Source organism: Mesoplodon mirus (genome assembly GCF_964341445.2).
Source record: "Mesoplodon mirus genome assembly, chromosome: 2".
NCBI classification, from domain to species: Eukaryota; Metazoa; Chordata; class Mammalia; order Artiodactyla; family Ziphiidae; genus Mesoplodon; species Mesoplodon mirus.
Genome location: NC_138977.1, coordinates 56,947,405 through 56,972,979, shown reverse-complemented (window position 1 = coordinate 56,972,979; position 25,575 = coordinate 56,947,405). Strand labels below are relative to the sequence as shown.

At 39.8% G+C, this 25,575-nt stretch overlaps 1 protein-coding gene across 4 annotated transcripts in view; it reads right to left on the bottom strand.

The window, feature by feature from the left end:
• Window positions 1-25,575, bottom strand: part of TET1 (tet methylcytosine dioxygenase 1) — a 135,137-nt gene that overhangs the window by 92,673 nt on the left and 16,889 nt on the right. For 2 of the 4 annotated variants that reach the window (XM_082602967.1, XM_082602968.1), the window contains exon 3: window positions 4,213-4,266. In XM_082602967.1, the coding sequence (XP_082459093.1) occupies window positions 4,213-4,266 (54 nt within the window). Of the gene's footprint in view, window positions 1-4,212; window positions 4,267-4,485; window positions 4,763-4,803; window positions 4,979-25,575 lie in introns of those variants that run through there. The other 2 variants (XM_082602970.1, XM_082602969.1) reach the window with 2 other exon arrangements.

Below are 25,575 nucleotides of genomic sequence, written 5' to 3'. Positions count from 1 at the left end.
AAAGTATTTATCGAATGTTAATAATACTGTTGTTCAAGAAACAACACATATTGAGCATTAACTGTGTGCCAGGCAATGATGGTACTAAATATTTTGAATATCACTGTCATGTAAATCAAGACCACATATGAATGTGATTCATTTACGATTTGATTCTCCTTTTAAAACGTTTCTAAAAGACTTACCACTATAGCTACATGCCAGTGTCTTGTCCTTCTCTCCTAGTGAAACATGTCTTATTTACCCCCATGCCACCCCCTGCCACCCCAACAACCACTCGTTCTACTTTTATCAGCATCATCAAGGAAGGAAGGAAACAGTGAAGAACAGGGCTGCCAGCATAGAAGCTAGCAGGAAGATCACTTAGTTTTCTTTTTCTTTTTTTTTTTTTTCATTTCTAAATCATTTGTAGACAGTTTCCTGGTTTAATATCCACTGACATTTCTTTATATTTGTTCACCCAGTTCTTCCAAATAATACTTTGATGATATTTTATAATCAAATAGCTAGAAACTGTCCCTTACCAGATAAGAAATTACAGAATGTATAAATGCAGTTCATTCTCAGGGATATCCACACTTTTGATTTTGACATGATTTTAGATTTTCAGGTAAGTTGCAAAAATAGTATAGAGTTCTTATATAAACTTCACCCAACCCTGTCCAGTGTTACTTTCTTACATAATCATGATTCTGGTACCATTTTTGACCCTACCATACTGCCCCTGTGGTCAGTAGTGATGCTGAATATATGTTTGGTTTGCCCTTCAGGTCCCCACTCCATCTTCTACACCCTCTTACATGACACAGGAGGTGGAACAAGATATATTTCATCATCAGTAGGCTCCCTTTTTCCTTTTGGCTTCTGATTGGGATCAACCAATGAAAGCAGCAGGAAACTGGATGGCAGAGTATTTATTTCCATACCCACCTCCCCATGACTTTCTCTTCAAGAAAGATCCCATTATCAAAGGACACACAAAAGCCCCTGCCCCTTCAGGCCTAGGAATGGCAATATCTCTCTGCTGTCATTAGTCCTGGGATGCTTTGTCATCCCTAGATTTTTCTAAACCCTGCCCACACCTTTTAAACAATCTCTTTATTAAATTCTACCCAATACTCCCAACTGACTGTGTAATCTGATTTTCTCTAGGGACAGGGACTGACAACCTAACCAAAGTGATACTACCTTAAAATTGACTTTCTCCCACCCCAAAACACAAAATAGTGATTATTTACATAAATGTTTCTACCAAGAGGAGTTCCAAACCATGCCACTCACAAGTACAAGTTCATGAATCAAGGCCTGAAATCATCTCATACCTTCCCCTTACTCAAGAGTCAAGCAAACAATTATAGCACAGCTAACATGCTGCCATCTATGAAGACAGATCAACTCCAGTGATCAACAAGAGCGCCTGAACAGGAACCTGGTCCTTCAGCCCCAGTGGGGGCAGGAGTCTGTGCTGAGCACCCCCACCCTCACCACCATCATTTGATACCCATTCTGGCCATTAGAGTGCTTTGGACAGAAACCGTCATTTCAGCTCGAGGAAAACGCTCTCTGTAGTCTGGGATTTGAGATCACTATGTATAGTTTTAAATTTCGAATTGTAACAGAATGCATACAGGTTTTTGATATAGATAATAGATTGTTTGATATAGATAATAGATTGTTTAAAGATGAGAGGTGTGAGACACACCAGGCAATTTCAGCCCCACAACTGGATTCAGTATTTAGTTAGCAGGTTCAGAGTAGGATGAGACAAGCTTCAATTCTATTCCCAATTTCCTTAGTCAGACTCTTCATTTATCCAACTACCTCCCAATAGATGAAGATGAAAATGAGTCAGAATACCTATAGGTAGCAGCCACCCTGACAAAGAGCAAGGGACCCAGGAGATGTGAAGACTTAAGAGGCCAGAGTCAAAGGAAGAAGAGTAGAATTCTGGTACAATGCCAAAAGCAAAGAAAGAATTATGAAAGGAAACCAAGGTGTAACCTGTAGATTCCCGTGACTGATCCCCTGGATAGCAGCCAGCTGGAATATTAAGTTCCCACCCATAAAATCCTAAATGGAAAGTTTTGCTTTTCCTCCACCCTCCCTCCCAAAAGCTGGATTTAGTTTTCTTAACATCTCCTTCAGGGTTATATAATATTCTACACTTGCTCTAACTATATTTTACACATATCAAACTAAAATCTGAAAGTATTTTAGCATTTCTACTGTGGAGCAGAGAAACAAAGCTTTCTCTGAAAAGGAACAAAAAAAATTATGCCCAACAGAAAATTAAAGAAAACATTTAAAAATGCCAACATCAGAAAAAAAATTAATTTTTTCCTTTTAGAGCATTTCTCTACTGTTGTACAACAACTGATAACTATAGAGGAAGTGAGCAACAGTTTGGTTCTGCATGCTGTGGCACATGAATTTCAGCCATCCACAGGCACTTATTTCTTTTTAAAAGTCAGGGTCCATTGCCATGATTCAAAAAAGCAATACACAGTATATTTACTTCTGAAATTTATTTCAGGTGACAGGACACCCACAGACTAACAAAATAAACATAGAATTAAATAGTATTCCCAAAGTCCAATTCTACCTTGTAGGAAAGGCAGGTGATGATTTAGCTACCAAGATTAGTCCATGTTAGTTTGTCCATGCAGTCTCCATCCCTTTCTTCCATGCTGCTTTCCCACCCCACGCCACCCCCACACACACAAATTTGAGAGCCATTTATAACAGCAGGACTGAAACTATTTCTCACTTGAAGATTTTAAGACAAAACACCTGAGATGGATACACCCAACACAGAAAGTGTAAAAAGAAATTAAGAAATATACTTAAGAGATTTTAATGATATTCTTCTATAATTGGGGGAGGGGAAAGGATTAAAAGGGGGCAGGTGGATCAATATGCAGGAGAAAAACAGAGAAGGGTTTAATTTACCTTGAAAATAACCAGTATTCTATTTGTCCAGGCCCAGTGAGAATTTGTGCCAAGCAATTTCATTCATTTCACAGTGCCTGGCACATTGATGACTGTGTGGTAAATATTAAATAAATACTTGTTGGTTGATGAAAAATATACATGGCAATGCTGTGTACACACAGGAAACAGAAACTTGAAGTGGTCAGACAAATTAGAAAGCAATGCAAGGTTTGGTTCTGCATGTCAATAGCATTTTCAAGGTACACAACTGAGGAAACAAATGAGATTTTAAAATGTGCTATATCCATAGTTCAAACATGTTGTTCCCCTATGGGTGCCAAAACTTTATTTGCAAAAGAAAAGCTAAGATTAAGATAAGATATTTTCAATTATATATACACAATATAATTTTAAAGACCAGTCATTTTATTGTTTAATATGTCTTCTTGAATTAAAAAGGTTGACTGCTCAGGATACTTACATTCATAATAGCAATATACCACTTGAAACCTTTAACACATAAGCACCTATTTGCTAAAGCTAGTCTTGAACTTTTAGTAATGTCATATGCTTTTAAATTAACCATTTTAAATACTATACAAAGCTCATAACACAGACTGCTAGCTTATAACTGAATTAGGTAACTACTAAATACTCATTAGGCAAACTACTGAAAATAAAGAAAACATACACATTCCTACAGCTCCATGAATGCCCAAATTAAAGATGATATAATGAGAATTTGGGATTAAGCAATTGTAATTTGCCTGTAAAACCTCAATGGCTTACACATTTTAAGCTGAACTAGAACCTCTAAGCACGTTTTCCTTTGGAAAAATCACACATTTAAAAATAGTGTCTAATGGAAGGTCCATTAAAATCACAATGGATCATAGCTGTCAACTTTAAATAGTGTCTTTCTCCTTAAGAGCTGAAGTTTACACACTGGTGCAACACCACAAATGCAGATGCTACAAAGGGAGCTACAAAAAAAAGCCACAAATTTTATTCACAACACTTGCATATAAAGTTTTCTTTCTGCAGACTCGTGTGGAGTTGAAAATAAAGGATGCTAATATGCATATTATGCAACATATCAAAAAAAAAGAGAGAGAGAGAGAGAAAGAGAGAGAAAACACTTTAGTTGAGTGAAAATTCATTTATCTACTGAAAATCTGGGAGAATTTACATCCACTGTACTCCAAATTTACCCCTAAGTGACAGAAAAATACTATATGAAATGAAAAAATATTAAATATGAGTTAATCAATAGCTGATTACCTTTAAAACTTTGGGCTTCTTTTCCCTCTGGGGCCTCTTGTTTTCCTTTATAACCTAAAAAAAATCAAATTGCAAAATGAGCCTCCATATAAGAGAAAAAAAATTAGCTCCCACCTCCCCCCCCCAAAATTTTTGGCTATTCTCTATAAAACTACTTATACCATCTAAAATCATCAACATGTTTGCTAGACAGAACCTAAAGAGCTTATGTAAAATGTACACTTCAAAAGTCACTGAAAAAAAGCCTTGCATAAAGATGAAGTAGGGAAATACCCTTTTTTCCCCTTAAAGTCTGTCTTAATTAGCCTCTGCATTCTTCACAGCGAAGCCCACGAGGTAGCCATCTTGCTTGCTTCTGCAGAGGAAGCCTCTACAGTTGAACAGTTCTGCAAACTGCTTTTTGGTATTATTATCATGGTGTTTAAAGGCAGCCCTGGCCTGCCAGCACTGTAGACGTGCTGGGCATGCCTTTTGCAAAAACAGCCCCACAAAGAGTGCAGCCAATGGCAATGCAGAGCTTAGCAACTCCAAAGTGATCTTCTCTGCCTAGCCTTCCTAGACAAAGGATCTCCTGTGCGGCTCCGCTCTCACCACAGGACACAGGCAGCCACAAGCTGCGACATGGAGTTCGCTGCAGAGGATCTGGTCGCGCCGAAATCACAGGAGGCTTCAGCAAAAACAATGCACACAAATCCCCCAGGTCTCCACCATCGGATCGATGGCGGATTCTCCCTGATTAGTAACCTCTTGGCGGCTCCGAGGGCAGGTCTGCGCAGGGGGAGGGGTACACGGTCCTGCCTTTAACGTACAGGAGATATAACTGAGCTGAGGGGGGCATTTGGGCTTGCTGAAACTCTGGAAGGTATTGTGCATTTTTACTTTATAAGGCAAGGCTAAATATTGGCGATATTTAAGGCAGGGAGGTTATGTGAGGACAGTGTAGGCTCAGCTGCTGGGCTGCGTGTCTCATTCCTCGGGAACCACACCTCTCTGCAGCAGGCGCTTTGCCCAGAGACACAGCAATTTGATTTCTGTCAATAAATGTCCAATGATAAAGGCGGATTAAAAAAAAATAATAAAGCCACTTAAAAGGGAAAGGACAGGATGAGGACAAGGAGAGGTGGAGGAGTTTTCAAAATACACTTGCCACTCTGAGTGGCTGGAGATTTCAAAAAGATTTCTCTCTCTTGCTCTGGACATTTCTGATGACCTTCATTTCCCAAAGAAATCCATCCCTTCCAGAAGGTGGATTCATAACTCTGGGACAGAAGAAGCACCTCTGGCTCCTCTGCCTCCCAGGATCATCAACTGTCACTGAGCATCTCTCCGCAGAGCTGCCAAGCAAGTCCCCACGTGGAGCCTGTCTGTGCACAGGCTGATGGACAGACACAGCCACTTACTTCCCAGGGACTGGGAGTTGAGCCAGAGTGGAACAAGCAACCAGCCACACTCAACACACCTGAACTGCCCCCATGCCCAGTGGGTGGTAAGCACTGGGAGAGCTGGGCACCACAGTTAGAACTTGCCAGACCCTGGGAATGACAGAGCCAGAGGAGTTTAGCCCCTCCCTTCAGCCTCCTGGACATGTAACAGGGGCAGTAGACGAAGAACCAGGACAGCTGTTTGAGCTGGCAGGTCTCAAGGTCACTGCCAAAATGCAGTGCAGAGGCCAGTCACAGTCCCATCACAGCCACCTTGACAGCTGCACAGATCTTGGGAAGACAGCCTCAGCTCCATCCTCACAGGGCCAAAGTTTCAGCAGCACATTTGGGGGATTGGCAGGAGGGCCTCACTGGCTGCTCAGCCAAAGATTGGTTTTCCACTTGCAGTTGGATTCAGAACAGATTCCCACAACCAGAAATCGGGAACAGAGAGAGGGCCGGAAAGCCTGTATTTCATCACCCTTGATTCCTAGCCTTTCAGTCTGCCACAAAAGCATGCTTTTCTTGTTGGAATGGGAAGTCCAACATGCATTGTTTCCCCACTTTAAACTACCTCTCCCTCATCCACCCACTATCAAATTTTTTAACAAATGTAAGCAGCAAGCAAAACCAGTGGATTTTGACCTAACCACGTCCACTACGGCAACTTAAACACACTGAACCCACGCTAAAAAGCTCTCTGTGGGGAATGAAGCAACCGTGAAATGAATGGGTAGAGAAACAGGACCAAATACAAGATTGGAAAATGAGTGCAAAACCTTTTAACCCTACATTTCTTTCTCTTTGGAGATTTTTGTGTGTGTGGTAAAATATACATAACATAAAATTTTCCATTTTAACCATTTTAAAGTGTACAATTTAGTAGCATTAAGTATATCCACAATGTTGTGTAAGTATCACCACTTTCCATTTCCAGAACTTTTTCATCATTCCAAACAGAATCTCTGTACTCATTAAACAGTAACTTCTGTTCTACTTTCTGAGTCTATAAATTTGCCTGCTCTAGGTACCTCATATAAGTAGTATCACACAATATTTGTTCTTTTACGTCTGGCTTATTTCACTTAGCATAATGTTTTCAAGGTTCATCCATGTTGTAAGATGTATCAAGAATTTCATTCCTTTTTAAGGCTGAATAACAACATTTTGTTACCCATTCTTCTGTTGATACACTTTTGGGTCATTTCTCCCTTTTGACTATTGTGAATATTACTGCTATGAACATAGGTATACAGGTATCTATTTGAGTCCCTGCATTCAATTCATTTGAGTATGTACCTGGGAGTAGAATTGCTGGATCATATGACAACTCTGTCTAATTTTTTGAGGAACCACTAAATCATTTTCTGCAGCCAAACTATTTTTTACCATTTTACATTCCCATCAGCAATGCATACAAGGGTAGCCCTACATTTCTTAAAGTGTCTTCCATTTCAATTACAGATTATGCCTCTCCCCTTGAGTAGCCGAATAACATTTTAATTATTTATTTATTTTATTATTATTATTTTTTTGCGGTACGCGGGCCTCTCACTGCTGTGGCCTCTCCCGTTGCGGAGCACAGGCTCCGGACGCACAGGCTCAGCGGCCATGGCTCACGGGCCCAGCCACTCTGCAGCATATGGGATCTTCCCGGACCGGGGCACGAACCCGTGTCCACTGCATCGGCAGGCGGACTCTCAACCACTGAGCCACCAGGGAAGTCCCGAATAACATTTTAAAAAAGCATCAACATTTTCCCAGGTTGATTGCTCACTATCTAGTAAAATGGCCATGATATATTAAGATATAATTATAGGGGACTTCCCTGGCCGTTAAGCAGTTAAGACTCCGTGCTTTCAGTGCAGAGGATGCGGGTCCGATCCCTGGTTGGGGAACTGTGATCCCATGTGCCGTGTGGCGAAAAAATTTAAAAAAACATAATTATATATTTTAAATCATTTTATTACCTGTGTGATCCATATGTTTGCCTCAATAAAATAAAATCAGGATCAGAGTGTTAGGTCTACTGAATATCCACACTGGTGAGAGGTCCATTTTTTAAAGCCTCATGGACAGGCGTTTTCACTGTATGGGATACTCATGAAACCACATAACATCGCACTTGGCAACCTAAGCAAACATCGAAGGTCTATGTTTAGTGTTCTGTAAAATGAGTTAATAATAAAGCCAAAGCTCACCCCAGCTAAATGGGGGTTAATGGAAGTGACCAGAAGTAACATTAACTCCAAATATCCAACTGATACTACACCATGAAGATCTATACTTGTTTGAACACAGAGTAGATTGGTAACATCAATTAGTTGTGACCATCTGTTCTAAATCCTATACCTAGCGATTTGTCCATCTCAGCTCAAGGCTTAGGTGACATGAACTTTGATGGAGAAAATAATCAGAAATTACTAGCAGAGAAAGTGGAGGTCGAGAGCCATTCCCATTATCTTATTATTTAGGGCAAAATGCATACAACTAGATCCAGTTGAATGAATGACAAGTTGAGAAACTAAGACACATTGTGTTGTAGTCCAACCTATTCAGAACTTATTTTTGTCACTTAAATCTATTTGTTTTCCCCACAAGGAACCATTATTAAGTTGCATGAGCTACTTAATTTTGTAATAACTCAAGTGTATTAGGTTTTTTCAAATATTACAAAATGAGATCTCTTTTCTCTTAAAAGTCACATGATTACAGAGCTAAAAAAGGAACATCAGAGAAAATTTAGGTCATAGATAAACTGAGGCCCAAAGAGGTAAAATTACTTAACTCAGGTTACACAGCAAGTTAAAACCTGAAATTGAGCCTGAATCTAACCATTTACATTGCTCTCTCTATAATTCCCCTTCATTACTTAACAATAGAATTTGCAAATATCCCAAAATAACCTTAAAAGAACCATCTTCACACACAAAAAAAGGGACTTCCTTGGCGGTCCAGTGGTTAAGACTCCACGCTTCTACTGCAGGGGGCACGGGTTCAGTCCCTGGTCGGGAACTAAGATCCCACATGCCGTGTGATGCGGCCAAAAACAAAACAAAAACAAAAAACACTTCAAAACCACACCCTTATTTATAAAAATATTGAATCACTATGTTGTACACCTGAAACTAATATAATCCTGTAAATCAACAATAGTTCCCCCCAAAAAATCCTCACATGCATCGTTTTTAGGCTAGAACAGCAGCTCAAGAAGATTAGTATCTTTTTCCTAACATTTGTTTATTTATTTATTTGGCTGCACTGGGTCCTACTTGTGGCACGTGGGCATTGCGGCATGTGGGATCTTTAGTTGCAGCATGTGGGATCTAGTTCCCTGACCAGGGATGGAACCCGGGCCTGGAGCGAGGAATCTTAGCCACTGAACCACCAGGGAAGTCCAAAGAAGATTAGTATTTTTTAAATTAATTAATTAATATATAGTTTTGGCTGTGTTGGGTCTTCGTTGCTGCGTGTGGGCTTTCTCTAGTTGCAGCGAGCGGGGGCTACTCTTCGTTGCAGTGCGCAGTCTTCTCATTGCAGTGGCTTCTCTTGTTGCAGAGCACAGGCTCTAGGCGCACAGGCTTCAGTAGTTGTGGCTCGCGGGCTCTAGAGCGCCGGCTCAGTAGTTGTGGCACACAGGTTTAGTTGCTCCGTGACATGTGGGATCTCACTGGACAAGGGCTTGAACCCGTGCTCCCTTAATTGGCAGGCAGATTCCCAACCACTGCGCCACCAGGGAAGCCCTAGGTGTATTTTCTAAAAGATAATATTGTGTGCCCTCAGAGATAAATTTATGAATAATTTCAAAATCCTACTTCTCTTTCTAAACATAAGCAATTCTGTACCCACAAGAAACTAGACATAAAAATACTGGCTAGGAGGAGTCTTCTTCTAAATTAATCTTGAGTTATTTACTATTCCTCAAAATTTATAGCTGTGCAGCACAAAATCCTTCCAATATAAGCCACACTCTCGCCTCCCATGAAATCCTCCTATATGTCTCCTCTTATTTACTGTTGGAGACATAGCTTTTGCTGTGATACTTGGTTAAGATATTCTAAGTACCACCTTTTGTAAACTTCCAATCAATAAGAATAACAACAAAAAAAAAGGCGGTTCATACCTTAACAATTCTAATGGAGATCTTAAAATTAGTTTGATTTTATGTCATGTGAGACATAGGAACCTGAAAGGCTAACACTGGAGATCTTCTCAGTTTTTAATCGTGAATGATTTGAGTCGATCCCCTGGCACAGCCTTTCCCTGGCTTCCCTCCCCCACTTCCTTCCCTGAGGCTTATCTGCAGTAATGATTTTTCCCTCTAAGGGGCCTGGTCTACCAAGTATCCAACTCCATTCTCTCTAGCAGTCCTGCTTACTGCTGGTAAAAATAACTGCTCTTCAACAACAAGAACTAAGGAACAAGTAAGCAAGCAGTGATCTTCAGCAGCTGCCAAGTGAGAACAGTTGACAATGAGGTGAACCATAGATAATGCCAGAGACTAAATGGGGCTAAAATATCACCTCTCCCCAATTTCTTTTCAACAATTTGTAGTACTAACTTGAAACTGACAAGTCTACTCCCTCTATTACAGTCTAGATCCATAATTTGAACAGCGAAATCCAATAACAGCAACTATGGCTTTTTGTCAAAAACAAATCACAAAGGATGCTGCAATTTAGAAAAATTTCCCCTTTTGTGAATGATATATTGAATGCTTCTTATTATTCCTAGTCTGTCCTGTGTATTTTATAATGAATGTTATTCTTTTTTTTTTTAAAGGAAGTTCTGTACCTTCGGGCTCCTTCTCTATGTTATTCATGCAAGAGAGCTGACTCTAGAGAGCATTGTACCCTCAGTTTTTTTGTTTTATTTATTTATGTATTATTTTTTATTTTGGGCTGCGTTGGGTCTTCGTTGCTGCACGCGGGCTTTCTCTCGTTGCAGCGAGTGAGGGCTACTCTTTGTTGTGGTGCGCAGGTGTCTCATTGCGGTGGCTTCTCTTGCTGCAGAGCATGGGCTCTAGGCGCGCGGGCTTCAGTAGTTGTGGCGCGCGGGCTCCAGTAGTTGTGGCACGCGGGCTCAGTAGTTGTGGCTCCCAGGCTCTAGAGCGCAGGCTCAGTCACTGTGGTGCACAGGCTTAGTTGCTCCGCGGCATGTGGGATCTTCCCGGACCAGGGCTCGAACCTGTGTCCCCTGCAATGGCAGGCAGATTCTTAACCACTGCACCACCAGGGAAGTCCAATACCCTCAGTTTTTGATCTAATAGCAAAATCCTAAAACTGTCTTGTTTCACTGAGAAGCTCAAAGCATTTACACACATACAACTTCTTTCAGAGAAAGTTAGACCTAGGTGTCTCCTAAGTTTAGCAAAATCAAGCCAATTTGTTAATTCATGTTTTTACAATGAAATTCCCCCATTTAATAACCAAAAACCGTTAAAACAATAGTGTTGTTTTAAAACAAGTGTTGGGCACTTTCAATATGCAGACATGGTGCTGGGCTCCCCGCTCCCCCCCAGACCGTACCATCTCAGGAGAGACACAAACAGATAATTATTATGAAGTAGTATGGAAAGGGGATGAGCCCAGAAATCTATGCAAGACCAGAGAAGGCTTCCCAGAGGAAGTGACATTTATTTCCACTGTAAGTAGGAGTTAGTTAAACATAGAGGGACAGAAGAGAAGTATGTGCCCCAGATGGAGGTAACAACATATACAAGGACACTGGGAGCACTGTGGCTATTGACAGTCACACTATGGGGAGAAATGCATATATACAGATACGCTACAACATGGGCATTAATGTTGATCATTGAGAATGCATATGAAGAGATGTAATCAGCTTTAATTCTCTACCATTCTGGTTTGAAATGTTTCTGTTCCATCCTTCAGCTTTCCGTAATTGGTCCTTTCAAAAGACAACAGTGATACCCCTGTTAAGTTGTTCATCACAAACAGCTACCTTTTCAAGAGAACTAAGGAGAGGTGACTGGTTTATACTAGGTCTGAAACCTTTGTATTTTAGCTAGAAAAAACCCTTATGTAACTAAGTCTCCTAATCAGAATAAAGCAATATTTTGAGAATAAGTGTACGTAGGTTTTTGTTAAGATGAGATCAGTTACTCAGGAAGGGTTAACCTCTTTAGTTTTTGAACTAATTTACTCGAGTCCCACACAATCTATGGAGAAGCAAGATTTGCCTGCCAAGCAATGTTACTCTTTCAGCTGGGTAACTCTGGTTGTACTGGAGAGATGCTTCTGATGTTTGGAGAAAGGGATGCCCTTCCTCTGTTCATTCCAGAAATAGAACAGAGAACACCAGCTATATTCGAGGCACTGCCTAACACCTGTGGAATCTCTGACAATGAATAACTTTTCCATTGAGCTTAACTCAGGTAGAGAGAAAAAACAAAAAACTTGACATGGAGCCTACAATATTTATAATTATGGAATGCCTAAAATTAATTTTTTTTAAAGTCTGTTTGACTTTCTTGATATCCAAATACTTATTTAGTGGGTACATTAGCTCTTGTTTAAACTAAAATAAATAAACAGTCCTTGATATTCTTACTAGAGACTTTTTTTTTTTTTTGGCCGCAGAGCATGTGGGATCTTACTTCCCCAACCAGGGGTCGACCAGGGATGGAACCCGTGCCGCCTGCCGTGGAAGCACAGAGTCTTAACCACTGGATCGCCAGGGAAGTCCTAGAGACATTTCTTCTAACTTGAGATTACCATTTCGTTGTCGGAGGGGATCCTTTTGAGCTTTTGCAATGTAAAGCCCTTTAGGAATAACTTGTGGGATCAAGAGGAGATATATTTGTCGTAGCAAGAAAACAAAAAAGTTATTTTCCCCACAGTCCACCTTAGAAATCAACAAGTATGGAGCTCAAGGTTATACCTGTGTTAACTGTGCAGATTTAAATGAAAAACTTGCCTATCTTTATCAGGAGTGTTTTAGCCTAAACGATTATAATTGTGTTTCCATAGATACTCTTAATGGCTAGTTAAGAAAATTCAATTTTCCCCCAAATCTGTTTGATTTACCTGACTTCCAAACACTTATTCAAAGTGTACATTAGCTCTTGCTTTTTAAAATAAATGGTTCTTAATGTTTTTATAGATACTTATAAACTGTGAATTGATATTTTCCTTGCTCATAACAACAGTTCTTTCATGCACATCATTTGAGAATAAGTCAAACTGCATTCACTGATGCTGTGATTGTTTCCAACTTTATGAATATATACCATATTTTTATAAGGCTACTTTCGCTAATCATCATAATAAATGAAGCATTAGTGGGTTTGGGGAGGGGGTGGTGGGGATGAAGGACCACTATACCTAACAATTCTCTTAACCATAACTATGTATGTGATAAAAGAAAATTAATTTAGATTTTTTGAAAAGAAAGTATTATTTCCTCGTGGCTTATCCACCTTAAGATGTTATATCATACAATATCAAAATATGATCTTATACAAGATCAGTATGTCCTTGGTGGGATCCAAATCCCAATGATGCTTATTAACTATGGGACCTGGAGTAAGTTAACCTTCCATAGACTCAGTGAGGGACAAAGCTGACTTTAGGGTTAAATGCTGTAATGGCTATGAAAAAAGCTTCTGGTATGGCAGCTGACTTGCAGGTGGTTCCACTACAGCAACGGAGAATGATGGCTGTCACATGAACATGTACAAATAAACAAGGTATTAAGCAATTAAAACTCACTTAAGGGCTTCCCTGGTGGCGCAGTGGTTGAGAGTCTGCCTGCCGATGCAGGGGACACGGGTTCGTGCCCCGGTCCGGGAGGATCCTGCATGCCACGGAGCGGTTGGGCCCCTGAGCCATGGCCGCTGAGCCTGAGAGTCCAGAGCCTGTGCTCCACAACGGGAGAGGCCACAACAGTGAGAGGCCCGCGTACCGCAAAAAAAATAATAATAATAAAAAAATAAAACTCATTTAATATAAAAATGGAGATATTCAAGCAAACAATATTTTGGGACATTGGAACCTCTCCCAGATAAGTCTAGTATTAACAAGATTTCTGCTAGAGTTAGGGCGTGCTAATTTCACCATATCATTATAACATAATCTTACATTTATTAGTTAAAAAAGAATATGAAACTTTCACTTCCAGTGATAACAAAATTGATCATTTGGAACAACCCGCCAGCTGAAGACAATTAGAAAAACTACACAAAATAAAAAAACCATCTCCTTGGAGGCATAAGAGAGTGAAAAAATTCACACCATAGTGTAGAATTAATTACCATCCCAGGATTCAGAGGGTAATGAGGTTCAGGGGGGTCAAATTTTCTTAGGTAAAAATTAAAAATGGAGAAAAAAAGCTAAAAAGGTTGTTAAAGAGAAGTGTAACCTTGAAATTAAAATACAGAAGCAGTGGAATTGGCAAACTCAAAGAGTTTAAATAGTTCATTTATGTCAAAAAATTATATTTTTGCAAAATGAGACTTTAAGATTCTTTTTTTTTAAACTTGTACTGAAGTATAGTTGACTTACAATGTTGTGTTAGTTCCTTTCTTTTTTTTTTTTTGGCTGTGCCGTGTGGCATGCAAAATCTTAGTTCACCCACCAGGGATCGACCCTGTGCCCCCTGCATTAGGAGCATGGCGTCTTAACCACTGGACCTCCAGGGAAGTCCCTAGGGAGCTTTTTTTTTTTTGGTGTGTTGGTTTCTGGTGTACAGCAAAATGATTCAGTTACATATATATATATGCACATATATATATTCTTTTTCAGATTCTTTCCCATCATAGGTTATTACAAGATACTGAATATAGTTTCCTGTGCTATACAGTGCTATATAGTTTCCTGTGCTATATAGTTTCTTTGTTAAAATGAACCTAGTATAAGATTCTTATACAACATCTCTTTCAAAGTTTCAAAAGTCTAAAAGATAGGAGCAATCACCTTAGCAGGGCTATCCTCAACCAGTCCACATTTTGGTTCCACTTCTCTCTATCCTCCAGGTTCTTCATATTTGGCTTGTCGCCCTTGCTCAGAAACATGGTGGTTAATTTTATTTATTTATTTATTATTTTGGCCATGCCACGCCGCTTGTGGGATTTTAGTTCCCTGACCAGGGATCAAACCCTGGCCCTCGGTACTGAAGTGTTGAGTCCTAACTAATGGACCTCCAGGAAATTCCCGGGAACGTGGTGCTTTAAATGAGCACTTACCATCCAAGCCAAGGGCTCTAAGCCAAGATCAACTGTGTAGTCTTAGGCAAGTTACTTGGCCTAAGCCTCAGTGTCTTACTTTATACATTGGGGGAAGAATGTATGCTTCATAGGATTATTACAAGGATTACATGAGATAATGAGCATGTCAGTGCTTAATACAGTACCGGGCACTTAGTAAGTACTCAATGTATAATAATTGTTATAACCCCTTCAGATATCAATGTTTACTACATACCAGTTCCACATCTATGACTAGTATCATTTAATTCAACCAACATTTGTTTGGTGGCTACCAAATGACAAGCACTACACAATGTTTGTGTCCCCCCAAAATTCATTTTTTGAAATGCTAAAGCCCAATATAATGATATTAGAAGATGGGGCCTTTGGGAGATGCTTAAGTCATGAGGGTAGAACCCTCATGAATGGGATTAGTGCCTTCTGAAAGAAGCTCCATAGAGCTCCCTAGCCTCTTCCACCATGTGAGGATACAGTGAGAAGGCACAAACCATGAACCAGAAAGTGGGCCTTCACCAGAATTCAACCATGCTGGTGCCTTCTCCAGAACTATGAGCAATAAATTTCTGTTGTTTATAAGCCACCCTGTCTGCAGTATTTTGTTATAGCAGCCCAAATGGACTAAGACAGACTTGAATAGACATTTCTCCAAAAAAGATATACAAGTGGTCAATAAGGACATGAAAAGATGCTTGATATCATTAATCATTAGAGAAATGCAAATCAAAACCATCCTGGAATACCACTTCACACCGAGTAGGAAGGCAATAATCAGAAAGTCAGATAATAAGTTGGGTTTTTTGTTTTGTTTTGTTTTTTTGTGGTACGCAGTTCTCTCACTGTTGTGGCCTCTTCTGTTGCGGAGCACAGGCTCCGGACGCGCAGGCTCAGCGACCATGGCTCACAGGCCCAGCCGCTCCGCGGCATGTGGGATCCTCCCAGACCGGGGCACGGATCCGTGTCCCCTGCATCGGCACTGCGCCACCAGGGAAGCCCAGATAATAAGTTTTGATGAGGATTGTTGAATCTAAAATGGTACAGCTACTTTGGAAAACAGTTTGGCAATTCCTTAAAGTTAAACAAAGAGTTACCATATGACCCAGCAGTTCCAATCCTAGGGATATACCCGTAATAACTGAAAACACATGTCCACAAAAAAAAAACCTGTACACAATTGTTTGTAAATGCATTATTCATAGTAGTCAAAAAGTAGAAACAACTCAGAAGTCCATCAACTGATGAGTGTTTATACAAAATGTGGTTTATTCATGCAATGAAATATTATTCAGCCATAAAAGGGAATGAAGTACTGATAAATGCTATGACATGGATGAAACTTGAAAACATTATGCTAAAGTAAAAGAAGCCAGATACAAAAGACCAAATACTGTATGGTTTCATTTACATGAAATGCCCAGAATAGGCAAATCCATAAGGACAAAAAGTAAATTAGTGGTTGCCAGGAGCTGAGGGAGAGAAGAATGGGGAGTCACTGCTTAATTATACTGGGTTTCTTTTTTGGGGTGATGAACGTGTTCTCGAATTAGATTGTGGTAAAGGTTGCACAACTTTGTAAATATACTAAAGACCGGGAATTCCTTGGCGGTCCCGTGGTTAGGACTCTGTGCTTCCACTGCAGGGGGCACTGGTTCGATGCCTGGATGGGGAACTAAGATCCTGCAAGCTCTGCAGGCAAAAAAAAATTATATATATATATATATATATATATATATATATATATATATATGTATATAAAACCACTATTGCACTATTGTACACTTTCAAAAGAGTGAATTTTAGGGCCTCCCTGGTGGCGCAGTGGTTGAGAGTCCGCCTGCCGATGCAGGGGATACGGGTTCGTGCCCCGGTCCGGGAGGATCCCATATGCCGCGGAGCGGCTGGGCCCGTGAGCCATGGCCGCTGAGCCTGCGCATCCGGAGCCTGTGCTCCGCAACGGGAGAGGCCACAACAGTGAGAGGCCCGCGTACCGCAAAAAAAAAAAGAGTGAATTTTATGATACATGAATTAGATCTCAGTTTTTTAAAAAGAAGAAATTGGGGTTTCCCTAGTGGCGCAGTGGTTGAGAGTCCGCCTGCCGATGCAGGGGACACAGGTTCATGCCCCAGTCTGGGAAGATCCCACATGCCGCAAAGCGGCCGCTGAGCCTGCGCATCCGGAGCCTGTGCTCCGCAACGGGAGAGGCCACAGCAGTGAGAGGCCCGCGTACTGCAAAAAAAAAAAAAAAAAAAAAAGAAAGGAAGAAGAAATTGTTTGATTCTCCTTTATCGTAATGGAAAGAGTGCCTCTACTACTTGCTAGCCACGGGGAATTAATACATTTTTTAATGTGGGTTTCCATTTCCTGTTCTGCTAAATGGGAGTCCTAATACTTACACTTCATGGGTCACTGTCAGGATCAAATATGGTAACATTAAGCCTTCTAGCACAGTGTCTGGCCCATAGTAGACTCTCAATAAATGTTAATTTTTCCCTTTTTCCTTTCCTTTGTTAGTTTCCTGCACTGCAAGTCAAAGAAGGTTAAATTTTGTTAAAATCTTATGTACCTAATTATCAATGAAGACAAAGTTCCCTGGTTACTGACTTTTTTAAAAGAAATAAGTTAAACACTACTTTGTTTTGTTTTCCTTGTTTTATTGATTTTTTTTTTTTTTTTGCGGTACGCGGGCCCCTCACTGCTGTGGCCTCTCCCGTTGCGGAGCACAGGCTCCGGACGCGCAGGATCAGCAGCCATGGCTCACGGGCCCAGCCGCTCCGCGGCATGTGGGATCTTCCCGGACCGGGGCACGAACCCGTGTCCCCTGCATCGGCAGGCGGACTCTCAACCACTGAGCCACCAGGGAAGCCCGATTTTTGTTTGTTTTGACATCTCATAGTGTACCAGAAATGTCCCTAGAAAATGGAAGTAGGTGAATAAAGAAGGTAATTTAATTTTATGTTGCCTAGTAGACAAATCTCCCTGCAATTCTGTGTTAATTCCTAAACACGTTACTTACTCCTGCAAACATGGAGGAAACTAACACACACACACACACACATTTTCTCTCTAAATCTAAACTGGATCAGCTCCCTCCAAAAGTCCCTGGCTTGGGGCTTCCCTGGTGGTGCAACGGTTGAGAGTCCGCCTGCCGATGCAGGGGACACGGGTTCGTGTCCTGGTCTGGGGGGATCCCACATGCCGCAGAGTGGCTGGGCCCGTGAGCCATGGCCGCTGATCCTGCGCGTCCGGAGCCTGTGCTCCGCGACGGGAGAGGCCACAGCAGCGAGAGGCCCGCGTACCGCAAAAAAAAAAAAAAAAAAAAAAGAAAAGAAAAAAGTCCATGGCTTGGATCAACTGTGGGCTTCCACTGTCTTGTCCTCCCACTTCCTCCTGTCTTGATCCTACTTTTGCCCTTTAACAGAAAACTCACCACAAAATGGTGTTCCATATGAAATATGATACGAAAATGAGCTATGTAGTGTAAATGTCTAGAATATGGCAGAGACACCAAAACCCTCTCATTATACAAGGACAAGAAAATAACTGTGGCATCGTCTCACCGGAAACCACAGCTATAATTCTGCATCACATGGGAACAGTGAAACCAATTCATTCATAATCCTAATGCTCTTGCAGGAAAAATGCATTTGCAGATACTGTGAAATGGTGTGTACTGGCTACTTCTGAGGACTTTAGTTACTTTCCTCTAAGTAACGTGAGTCAAGTAGCAAGAGGGAAATGGGTGAAAGTAATGAAATGAATAGGCAAATCTCTTCAAGGATAAAACAACAACCAACACCTTAAGCCCCTACTATGTAGCAGGGACTCTGCCAGACCCTTTGTAGACACCACTTCTGCTCCTCAGGCATCCCTGCTTCAGGGGTCTATCACAGTGTTACAAATAGATCCATTCTCACACTGATGACCACATGGGGGGAATATAGGATCTTAGTATAACTTAACCAGAGTAACAGTTGTCAATTTCACTCCTTCAAAGTCTTAAAAATTGGTGTGACTCCCTTACTTGTTTTTACTTTGGGGAGTAGGAGACATGATTTATATTTCTGTGAAATCTAATGAAAGCTAAAGACCATCTCTCCAGAAAAATGCATATAAAACAATATGTTACATATAATTTTGAGGGGATGGGATCACAAAACACTGAAGCCCATCCAGATTAAAAACCTCTGATGTAGAAGTTCTAACTTTATGACTTTTAAAACATCATATGAAAGACAAGTGTTGGGATCATTTAAACCAGGATCAAATTAGTCTTAGGAACTCTTGTCTAGCAACCCAAAAACATGTAGAAAATTTAGTGGGACTAAAGCACTAATATAATAATAATAACTTTAAAATTCTGGGTTTTTCCATGGTAGCTAAAAATACACCAAGTACCTAATCTGATCTGGCTAGTGTCCAGTCATTTAGCTACGCTAATGAGATATGCTTAAATGCTGGCTCAACCCCCATCTTTGAGAGGGCATGAAGATGTGTTTACCAGAAAGAAGGTAAAAGAAAACTTTAGTTTCTCTTTTTGAGAGAAGGAAATGGACCTGACTTTCCAAAAAATACCTGTACTACAAACTTCAGGTTTCCAAAAGTGGTAAAGATTTAGAAACCATTAGGCAATAATAAATCATTAACAAAATACTAAATATTTTGGTTATGCTAATACTTCTAGCTTGAAATACAGGACTAGTAGATTCCAGTGTCAAGAACATAATCTGAGGTGACTTCGCTGGTGGTCCAGTGGTAAAGAATCCTCCTTGCAATGCAGGGGACGCAGGTTGGATCCCTGGTCAGGGAACTAAGATCCCACATGCCCTGGGGCAACTAAACCCGCGTGCCACAACTACTGAGCTCCTGTGCCTCAACTAGAGCTGGCCTGCCACAAACTACAGGGCCCACGCACTCTGGAGCCTGTGTGCCACAACTAGAGAGAGAAAACCCGCACGCCACAACTAGAGAGAAATCCACACACCACAACAAAGAGCCCACGCTGCAACAAAAGATCCCACATGCCGCAACTAAGACCCAATGCAGCCAAAAAAAAAGAGAACATAATTTGAAATGGGACCCAAAATAATTCATCCAGTCATGAAAAGTAATTTAGTAGGTTATGTTCATTTACCCAAAGGAATATTATACACATACTTTTTAAATCTTTACAAATTTTTACTTACAAGGGAAATATTAATGATATACTGAGTTAAAAAAAGAAGAAAAAAATTTATCTCATTCAACTTTAAAGATGTTATTTATTTTTTTCTGTGTGTGTGTATACATGGTTAGTTTTATTATAACAACGCAATTTGTATACTTTTTTTTTTTGGCCACGTTGGGCCTTCGTTGCTGCATGGGCTTTCTTTAGTTGCGGCGAGCAGGTGCTACTCTTTGTGCAGTGCATGGGCTTCTTACTGTGGTGGCACGGGCTCTAGGTGCCCAGGTTTCAGTAGTTGTGGCACGCGGGCTCAGTAGTTGTGGTGCATGGGCTTAGTTGCTCCACGGCACGTGGGATCTTCCCAGACCAGGGATCGAACCTGTGTCCCCTTCATTGGCAGGCAGATTCTTAAGCACTGCACCACCAAAGAAGCCCACAATTTGTATACTCTTAACATTTACAACTGAGCATCATCTTTCCAGTGAAACAAAAAGAAAATATTTAAAAACTACATTATTTTTTAAATGCAGGGACCTCCCTGGTGGTCCAGTGGTTAAGACTTCGCCTTCCAATGCAGGGAGGTGAGTGTTCGATCCGTGGTTGGGGAGCTAAGTTCCCATATGCCTCAGGGCCAAAAAACCAAAACATAAAACAGAAGCAATATTGTAAATTAAATAAAGACTAAAAATGGTCCACATCAAAAAAATCTTTTAAAAAAATAAATGCAGAAAAAACACTGGAAGCAAATATGCCTCTATACTCATCGTGGTGGCATCTAGGTAGTAGAATTAAAGTTTGTCTTTTTCTTGTTTCTAAGCTTTCCAAATACAAATTACACTACTTTGATTTTATTACTTTTTAAAGTAACACAAGCTCTTTATGTAGAAATTCAAAACATGTATAAGAATTTAAGCAAAATTTAAAGTCACTTATTTTCTAATACACCCATCCTCCATCCAAAAACTCGAGTCCTCAGAGGTAAACACTTCCAACAGTTTGGTTTGGTAGGTATGTATCCTTCTAGAATTGTTTTTCTAAACTCCATTTACAATTAGAAAAACGTCATTTTGAGCTTTCATGGTCCTTTTCCCTTTAGAACTTTGAGGTGTCCAAACTTTGCATCTTGGTATAACTCATAATCACAAATGGACATGGCAGTAATTTTAAACAACACAAGCAGCTGCTTTTTAAGCATATTTTTAAAGCACTGTGTACTTCCTATAAACTTTTTTCTCAAGTCCTCTACTTGAATTTCTGCTACAGACATCCCATGATCCTAATATCTTTGGTACTTGAAAATGACATATATAGAATAAACCCCAAAATGTTTTGAGGTACTAGCTGCTGAGATGATATATTAAGTACACATGGGATATAATGGTTTACAGTGCACTTTTTTTTTAAGAGACATTGGTATGTGAGATAGGCCGAATCTTACATTTTTGATGGGATTTCATTCATTCATTGAATCATTTGTTCAGCAAACATTTATTGAGCACCTATGATGTGCTAGCACCCTCTATAGCCTGAGCTTGGGCTTTAGAAGTAATTTACACATCTCACTTCTAATCACTGCTTTCTCACCATGTCCTTTTTTAAAAAACTGTAGCAGTGTTAACAGGACATAAATAAATAAGAAAAGAGCAAGATTTCTCTTGTTGCTTACTAGCAGACATGAAGAGCTGACGATAATTAGCCAAGACTTTCTGGATAATCATGACTTGAGCACTGAGTCTCATTATCAAGGTAATAACCTGAATTGCTTAGATTAGTTTGATTCATTTGCTAGCTGTGTCTTACTTTAATACGATAATAGTACAAAAATATATGATCCCACCTTCTCTCCTAGCTGGTTACTCTAGTGCCACATCCATAATAGTACCGCAGTGACTGGCTGCTTCATAGGGAGAATGACTTTTGCAGCTTTGAAACCATCAACTCTTGAAATATTACTCTGGAATAAAAATATCAAGAAGCTGACCAACAAAGACATGGGGAGATAAGCTCTGTAGCAAAATAAACATGTACCAAACTACAGTGCTCACTAGTAAGTGATAGTATAACTTGGATTATACTGATACTAGATGAAGGTGTTAAGTCAGTTTCACACATTTTTCTTTCTGGATAACATGGTCTACACAAAATGGCAAGGTAAGATTTGAACCATACTGACAAGATTCCAGAAATTAACACCCACCAGTCATAATCAATCAAGATCAGCATGGTTTTGTTTACATGCTTGGGGTTTATTTTTATTTATTTATTTATTTAATTGAAGTATATTTGATTTACAATGTTGTATTCATTTTTGGTGTGTAGCAAAATGGTTCAGTTATACATATATATACATATTCTAAACATGCAAAGATCCTAGACGCCACAGACTTTTTTTCCTATGGTCAGCTCTGTGGTGAGGTATACTACTGAAGTCTCAGTAGTGATCCAAAGAGATTCCTTAAAGGCACATTTAGGGACATATAACATCTGCCCTCAATTGCAAGAGTTGGTAGCAAAAATTTGTTCCATATGCCATATATAACATATGCCAAAATGAAATCTGGCTGTTTGAAAACACTGAGAAAAGCAGTGGCCAGAAGAGGCCTGTCCCACGCAACTCCCACTAAAATGGATAAAATAAAATTAAACAAGTATGTCAACCAATTCTGAAGGGACATCTCCGGAACTAGACTATTATCACACTATCCACAGGATAGTGAACAGTCAGTGGTTCAATTTGTATCATATAATACACTTAACTTTTAGCTTTTCAAGCACAAACTATACAGGTATTGCTATTTTTCCAGGTGTAATTTCTATTAGCTAAGAAGGTAGCATGGTAATAAATAGCACATTTTACAGTGTTATCTAATATACTGCTATTAATCTAACCAAGCATATAATAACCCTTTAATATTTGGATGAAAAAAAATCAATATTAACTGGAGTAGGGAATTCCCTGGTGGTCCAGTGGTTAGCACATGGAGCTTTCACTGCCATGGCCCAAGTTCAATCCCTAGTCGGGGAACTAAGATCCCACAAGCTGCCTGGCATGGCAAAACAAAAACAAAAACAAACAAAAAAACCCAAGAAACAAAAAATATTAATTGGAGTAAATATTAAGAGACTATTTCACTTTGGCAACCAACTCACAAACTGCTTAGTCATTCAATTCATGTTAATTAAATGTGTGATACTATACCAATCATCGAGCTATAGATATATAATTCAAAACACTGCCCTCAGAAGCATATCTGCAAACAACGGTGTTTTGTTGTTGTTGTTGTTGTTTTTGAACATACTAAAAAGTGTGTGAAAGTGTAGCCTGGCCAAAGCACCTACCCTTTAAGTCCCTAAAAAGCACCCCCCCTTTTAACATCACTCACTATTCAATAAATAGAATAATGCATATGTCTCAGTATGCTAAATTACAAATGCAAAATGAGGAATACCTAGCCAGGAGCAAATTCCTAGATGACTATGAGTTATAAAGTTAATGGTTTTAATTAACTGTATTTCTGAATATGGAGAACACTAAGCTGAACTAAACTTGGCAAAAAACAGCACTTTCTCTTGGCCAAAGAGATCACTGGGAAGACTATCTAATCACCTTGTTGTTCAATTAAAAGAAACAATTGGGAGACAAAAATATAATCTATGATCAAAAAGAGTAGATCAAAATTGTTTTTACTTCTCCCAGACATTAGTAGTTAACATTCTGAGAAATGGCATATGCCTTTGGGGGCTAAGTATATTTTAGAAGAAAAAAATTCTAACAGCTCTGTTTTTAAAATGTACATTTGTTTCATATAATAAAATATTATTATAGGGCTTCCCTGGTGGCACAGTGGTTGGGAGTCCGGCTGCTGATGGAGGGGACACGGGTTCGAGCCCTGGTCCAGGGTGATCCCACATGCCACGGAGCAACTGGGCGCATGAGCCATGGCTGCTGAGCCCGCGTGCCACGGCTACTGGAGCCCACGTGCCTAGAGCCCGTGCTCCACAGAGGGGGAGGCCACTGCAATGGGAAGCCCACGCACTGCAGGGAAGAGTGGCCACCGCTTGCTGCAACTAGAGAAAGCCTGCACGCAGAAACGAAGACCCAACGAAGCCAAAATACATAAATTAAAATATATATATACATATTATTATAAATAAATAATAAAATAAATATTCTAATAATAAAAATATTAACATTTAAAAACTGTAAATGTATTTTCTCTTTCTCTTTCTCACTCCAACTCTCAATAATAAGTAAAATAATTCTGATGTGAGGAACAAACAAATACATGAAATATATTTGCTTACCAATATTCTTACTTATCAAAGTAAATGGGCTTCAATCACTGATGTGTGTAAAATAAATATCAAAATTTTTAATATCAAATACCTAAAAATAAAACAAACTAAATAACTCTATACTGAAAGCTACAAAATGTTATTGAAACAAAGTAAGTCATAAATAAAGATATACTATGGTCATGAACTGGAAGATTCAATATTGTAAAAATGTCAATCTCTTCAAACTGATGAGAGGGGGTATAGCTCAGTGGTAGAGCATTTGACTGCAAACTGATGCACAGATTCAACACAAACAATAAAAATTCCAACAGCGTTTTTGGTGGAAATTTACAAGCTGATTCAAAAATTTTGATGAAGGGATTTCCCTGGTGGTCCTGTGGCTAAGACTCCAAACTCCCAATGCAGGGAGCCTGGGTTTGATCCCTGGTCAGGGAGCTGGATCCCACATGCCACAACTAAGAGTTTGCATGCTGCAACTAAAAAGACTCCACATGCAGCAACAAAGACTCCACATGCAGCAACGAAGATCCCCCACACACACGGCAACTAAGATCCAGTGCAGCCAAATAAATAAACAAATACATATATTTTAAAAAAATTTTGATGAAAATGCAAAGAACCAAAAAAATAGCCCACATAAATATTGAAAAGAAAACTGAAGGACTTATACTACCAGTTAGCAAGACTAGTTGTAAAGCCTAGTAATGAGAGTTCAGACAGAAAAATAGACAAAAGGCCAATGAAACAGTCTAGAAACAGATTGAGAACTAATCAGTCACTTGATTTGTGACAAAGTTGATGTTGTAGTAGTGGGGAAAGGACAGTCATTTCAGTAATGGTGCTGGTTAAGTAGATATCCATGTGAAAAAGAATGAGTCTTGACTCCTATCTCATGTGATACACAAAAGTCAATTCCAGCTTGTACATCTAAATGTGAAAGGTTTAAAAAAGTAACTTTTTAAGAGGAAAACAAAAGAGAACATCTTCATGACCTTGGAATTTGCAAAAAACAGACAAAATTTTCTTTTTTTAAAAAAGATTTATTTATTCATTTTATATTTTATTTTTGCTGCTTTGGGTCTTTGTTGCTGTGCGCGGGCTTTCTCTAGTTGTAGCGAGCAGGGGCCTACTCTTCATTCTGGTGCTCCGGCCTCTCACTGCGGTGGCTTCTCTTGTTGCGGAGCACAGGCTCTAGGTGCACGGGCTTCAGTAGTTGTGGCACGCAAGCTCAGTATTTGTGGCGCACAGGCTTAGTT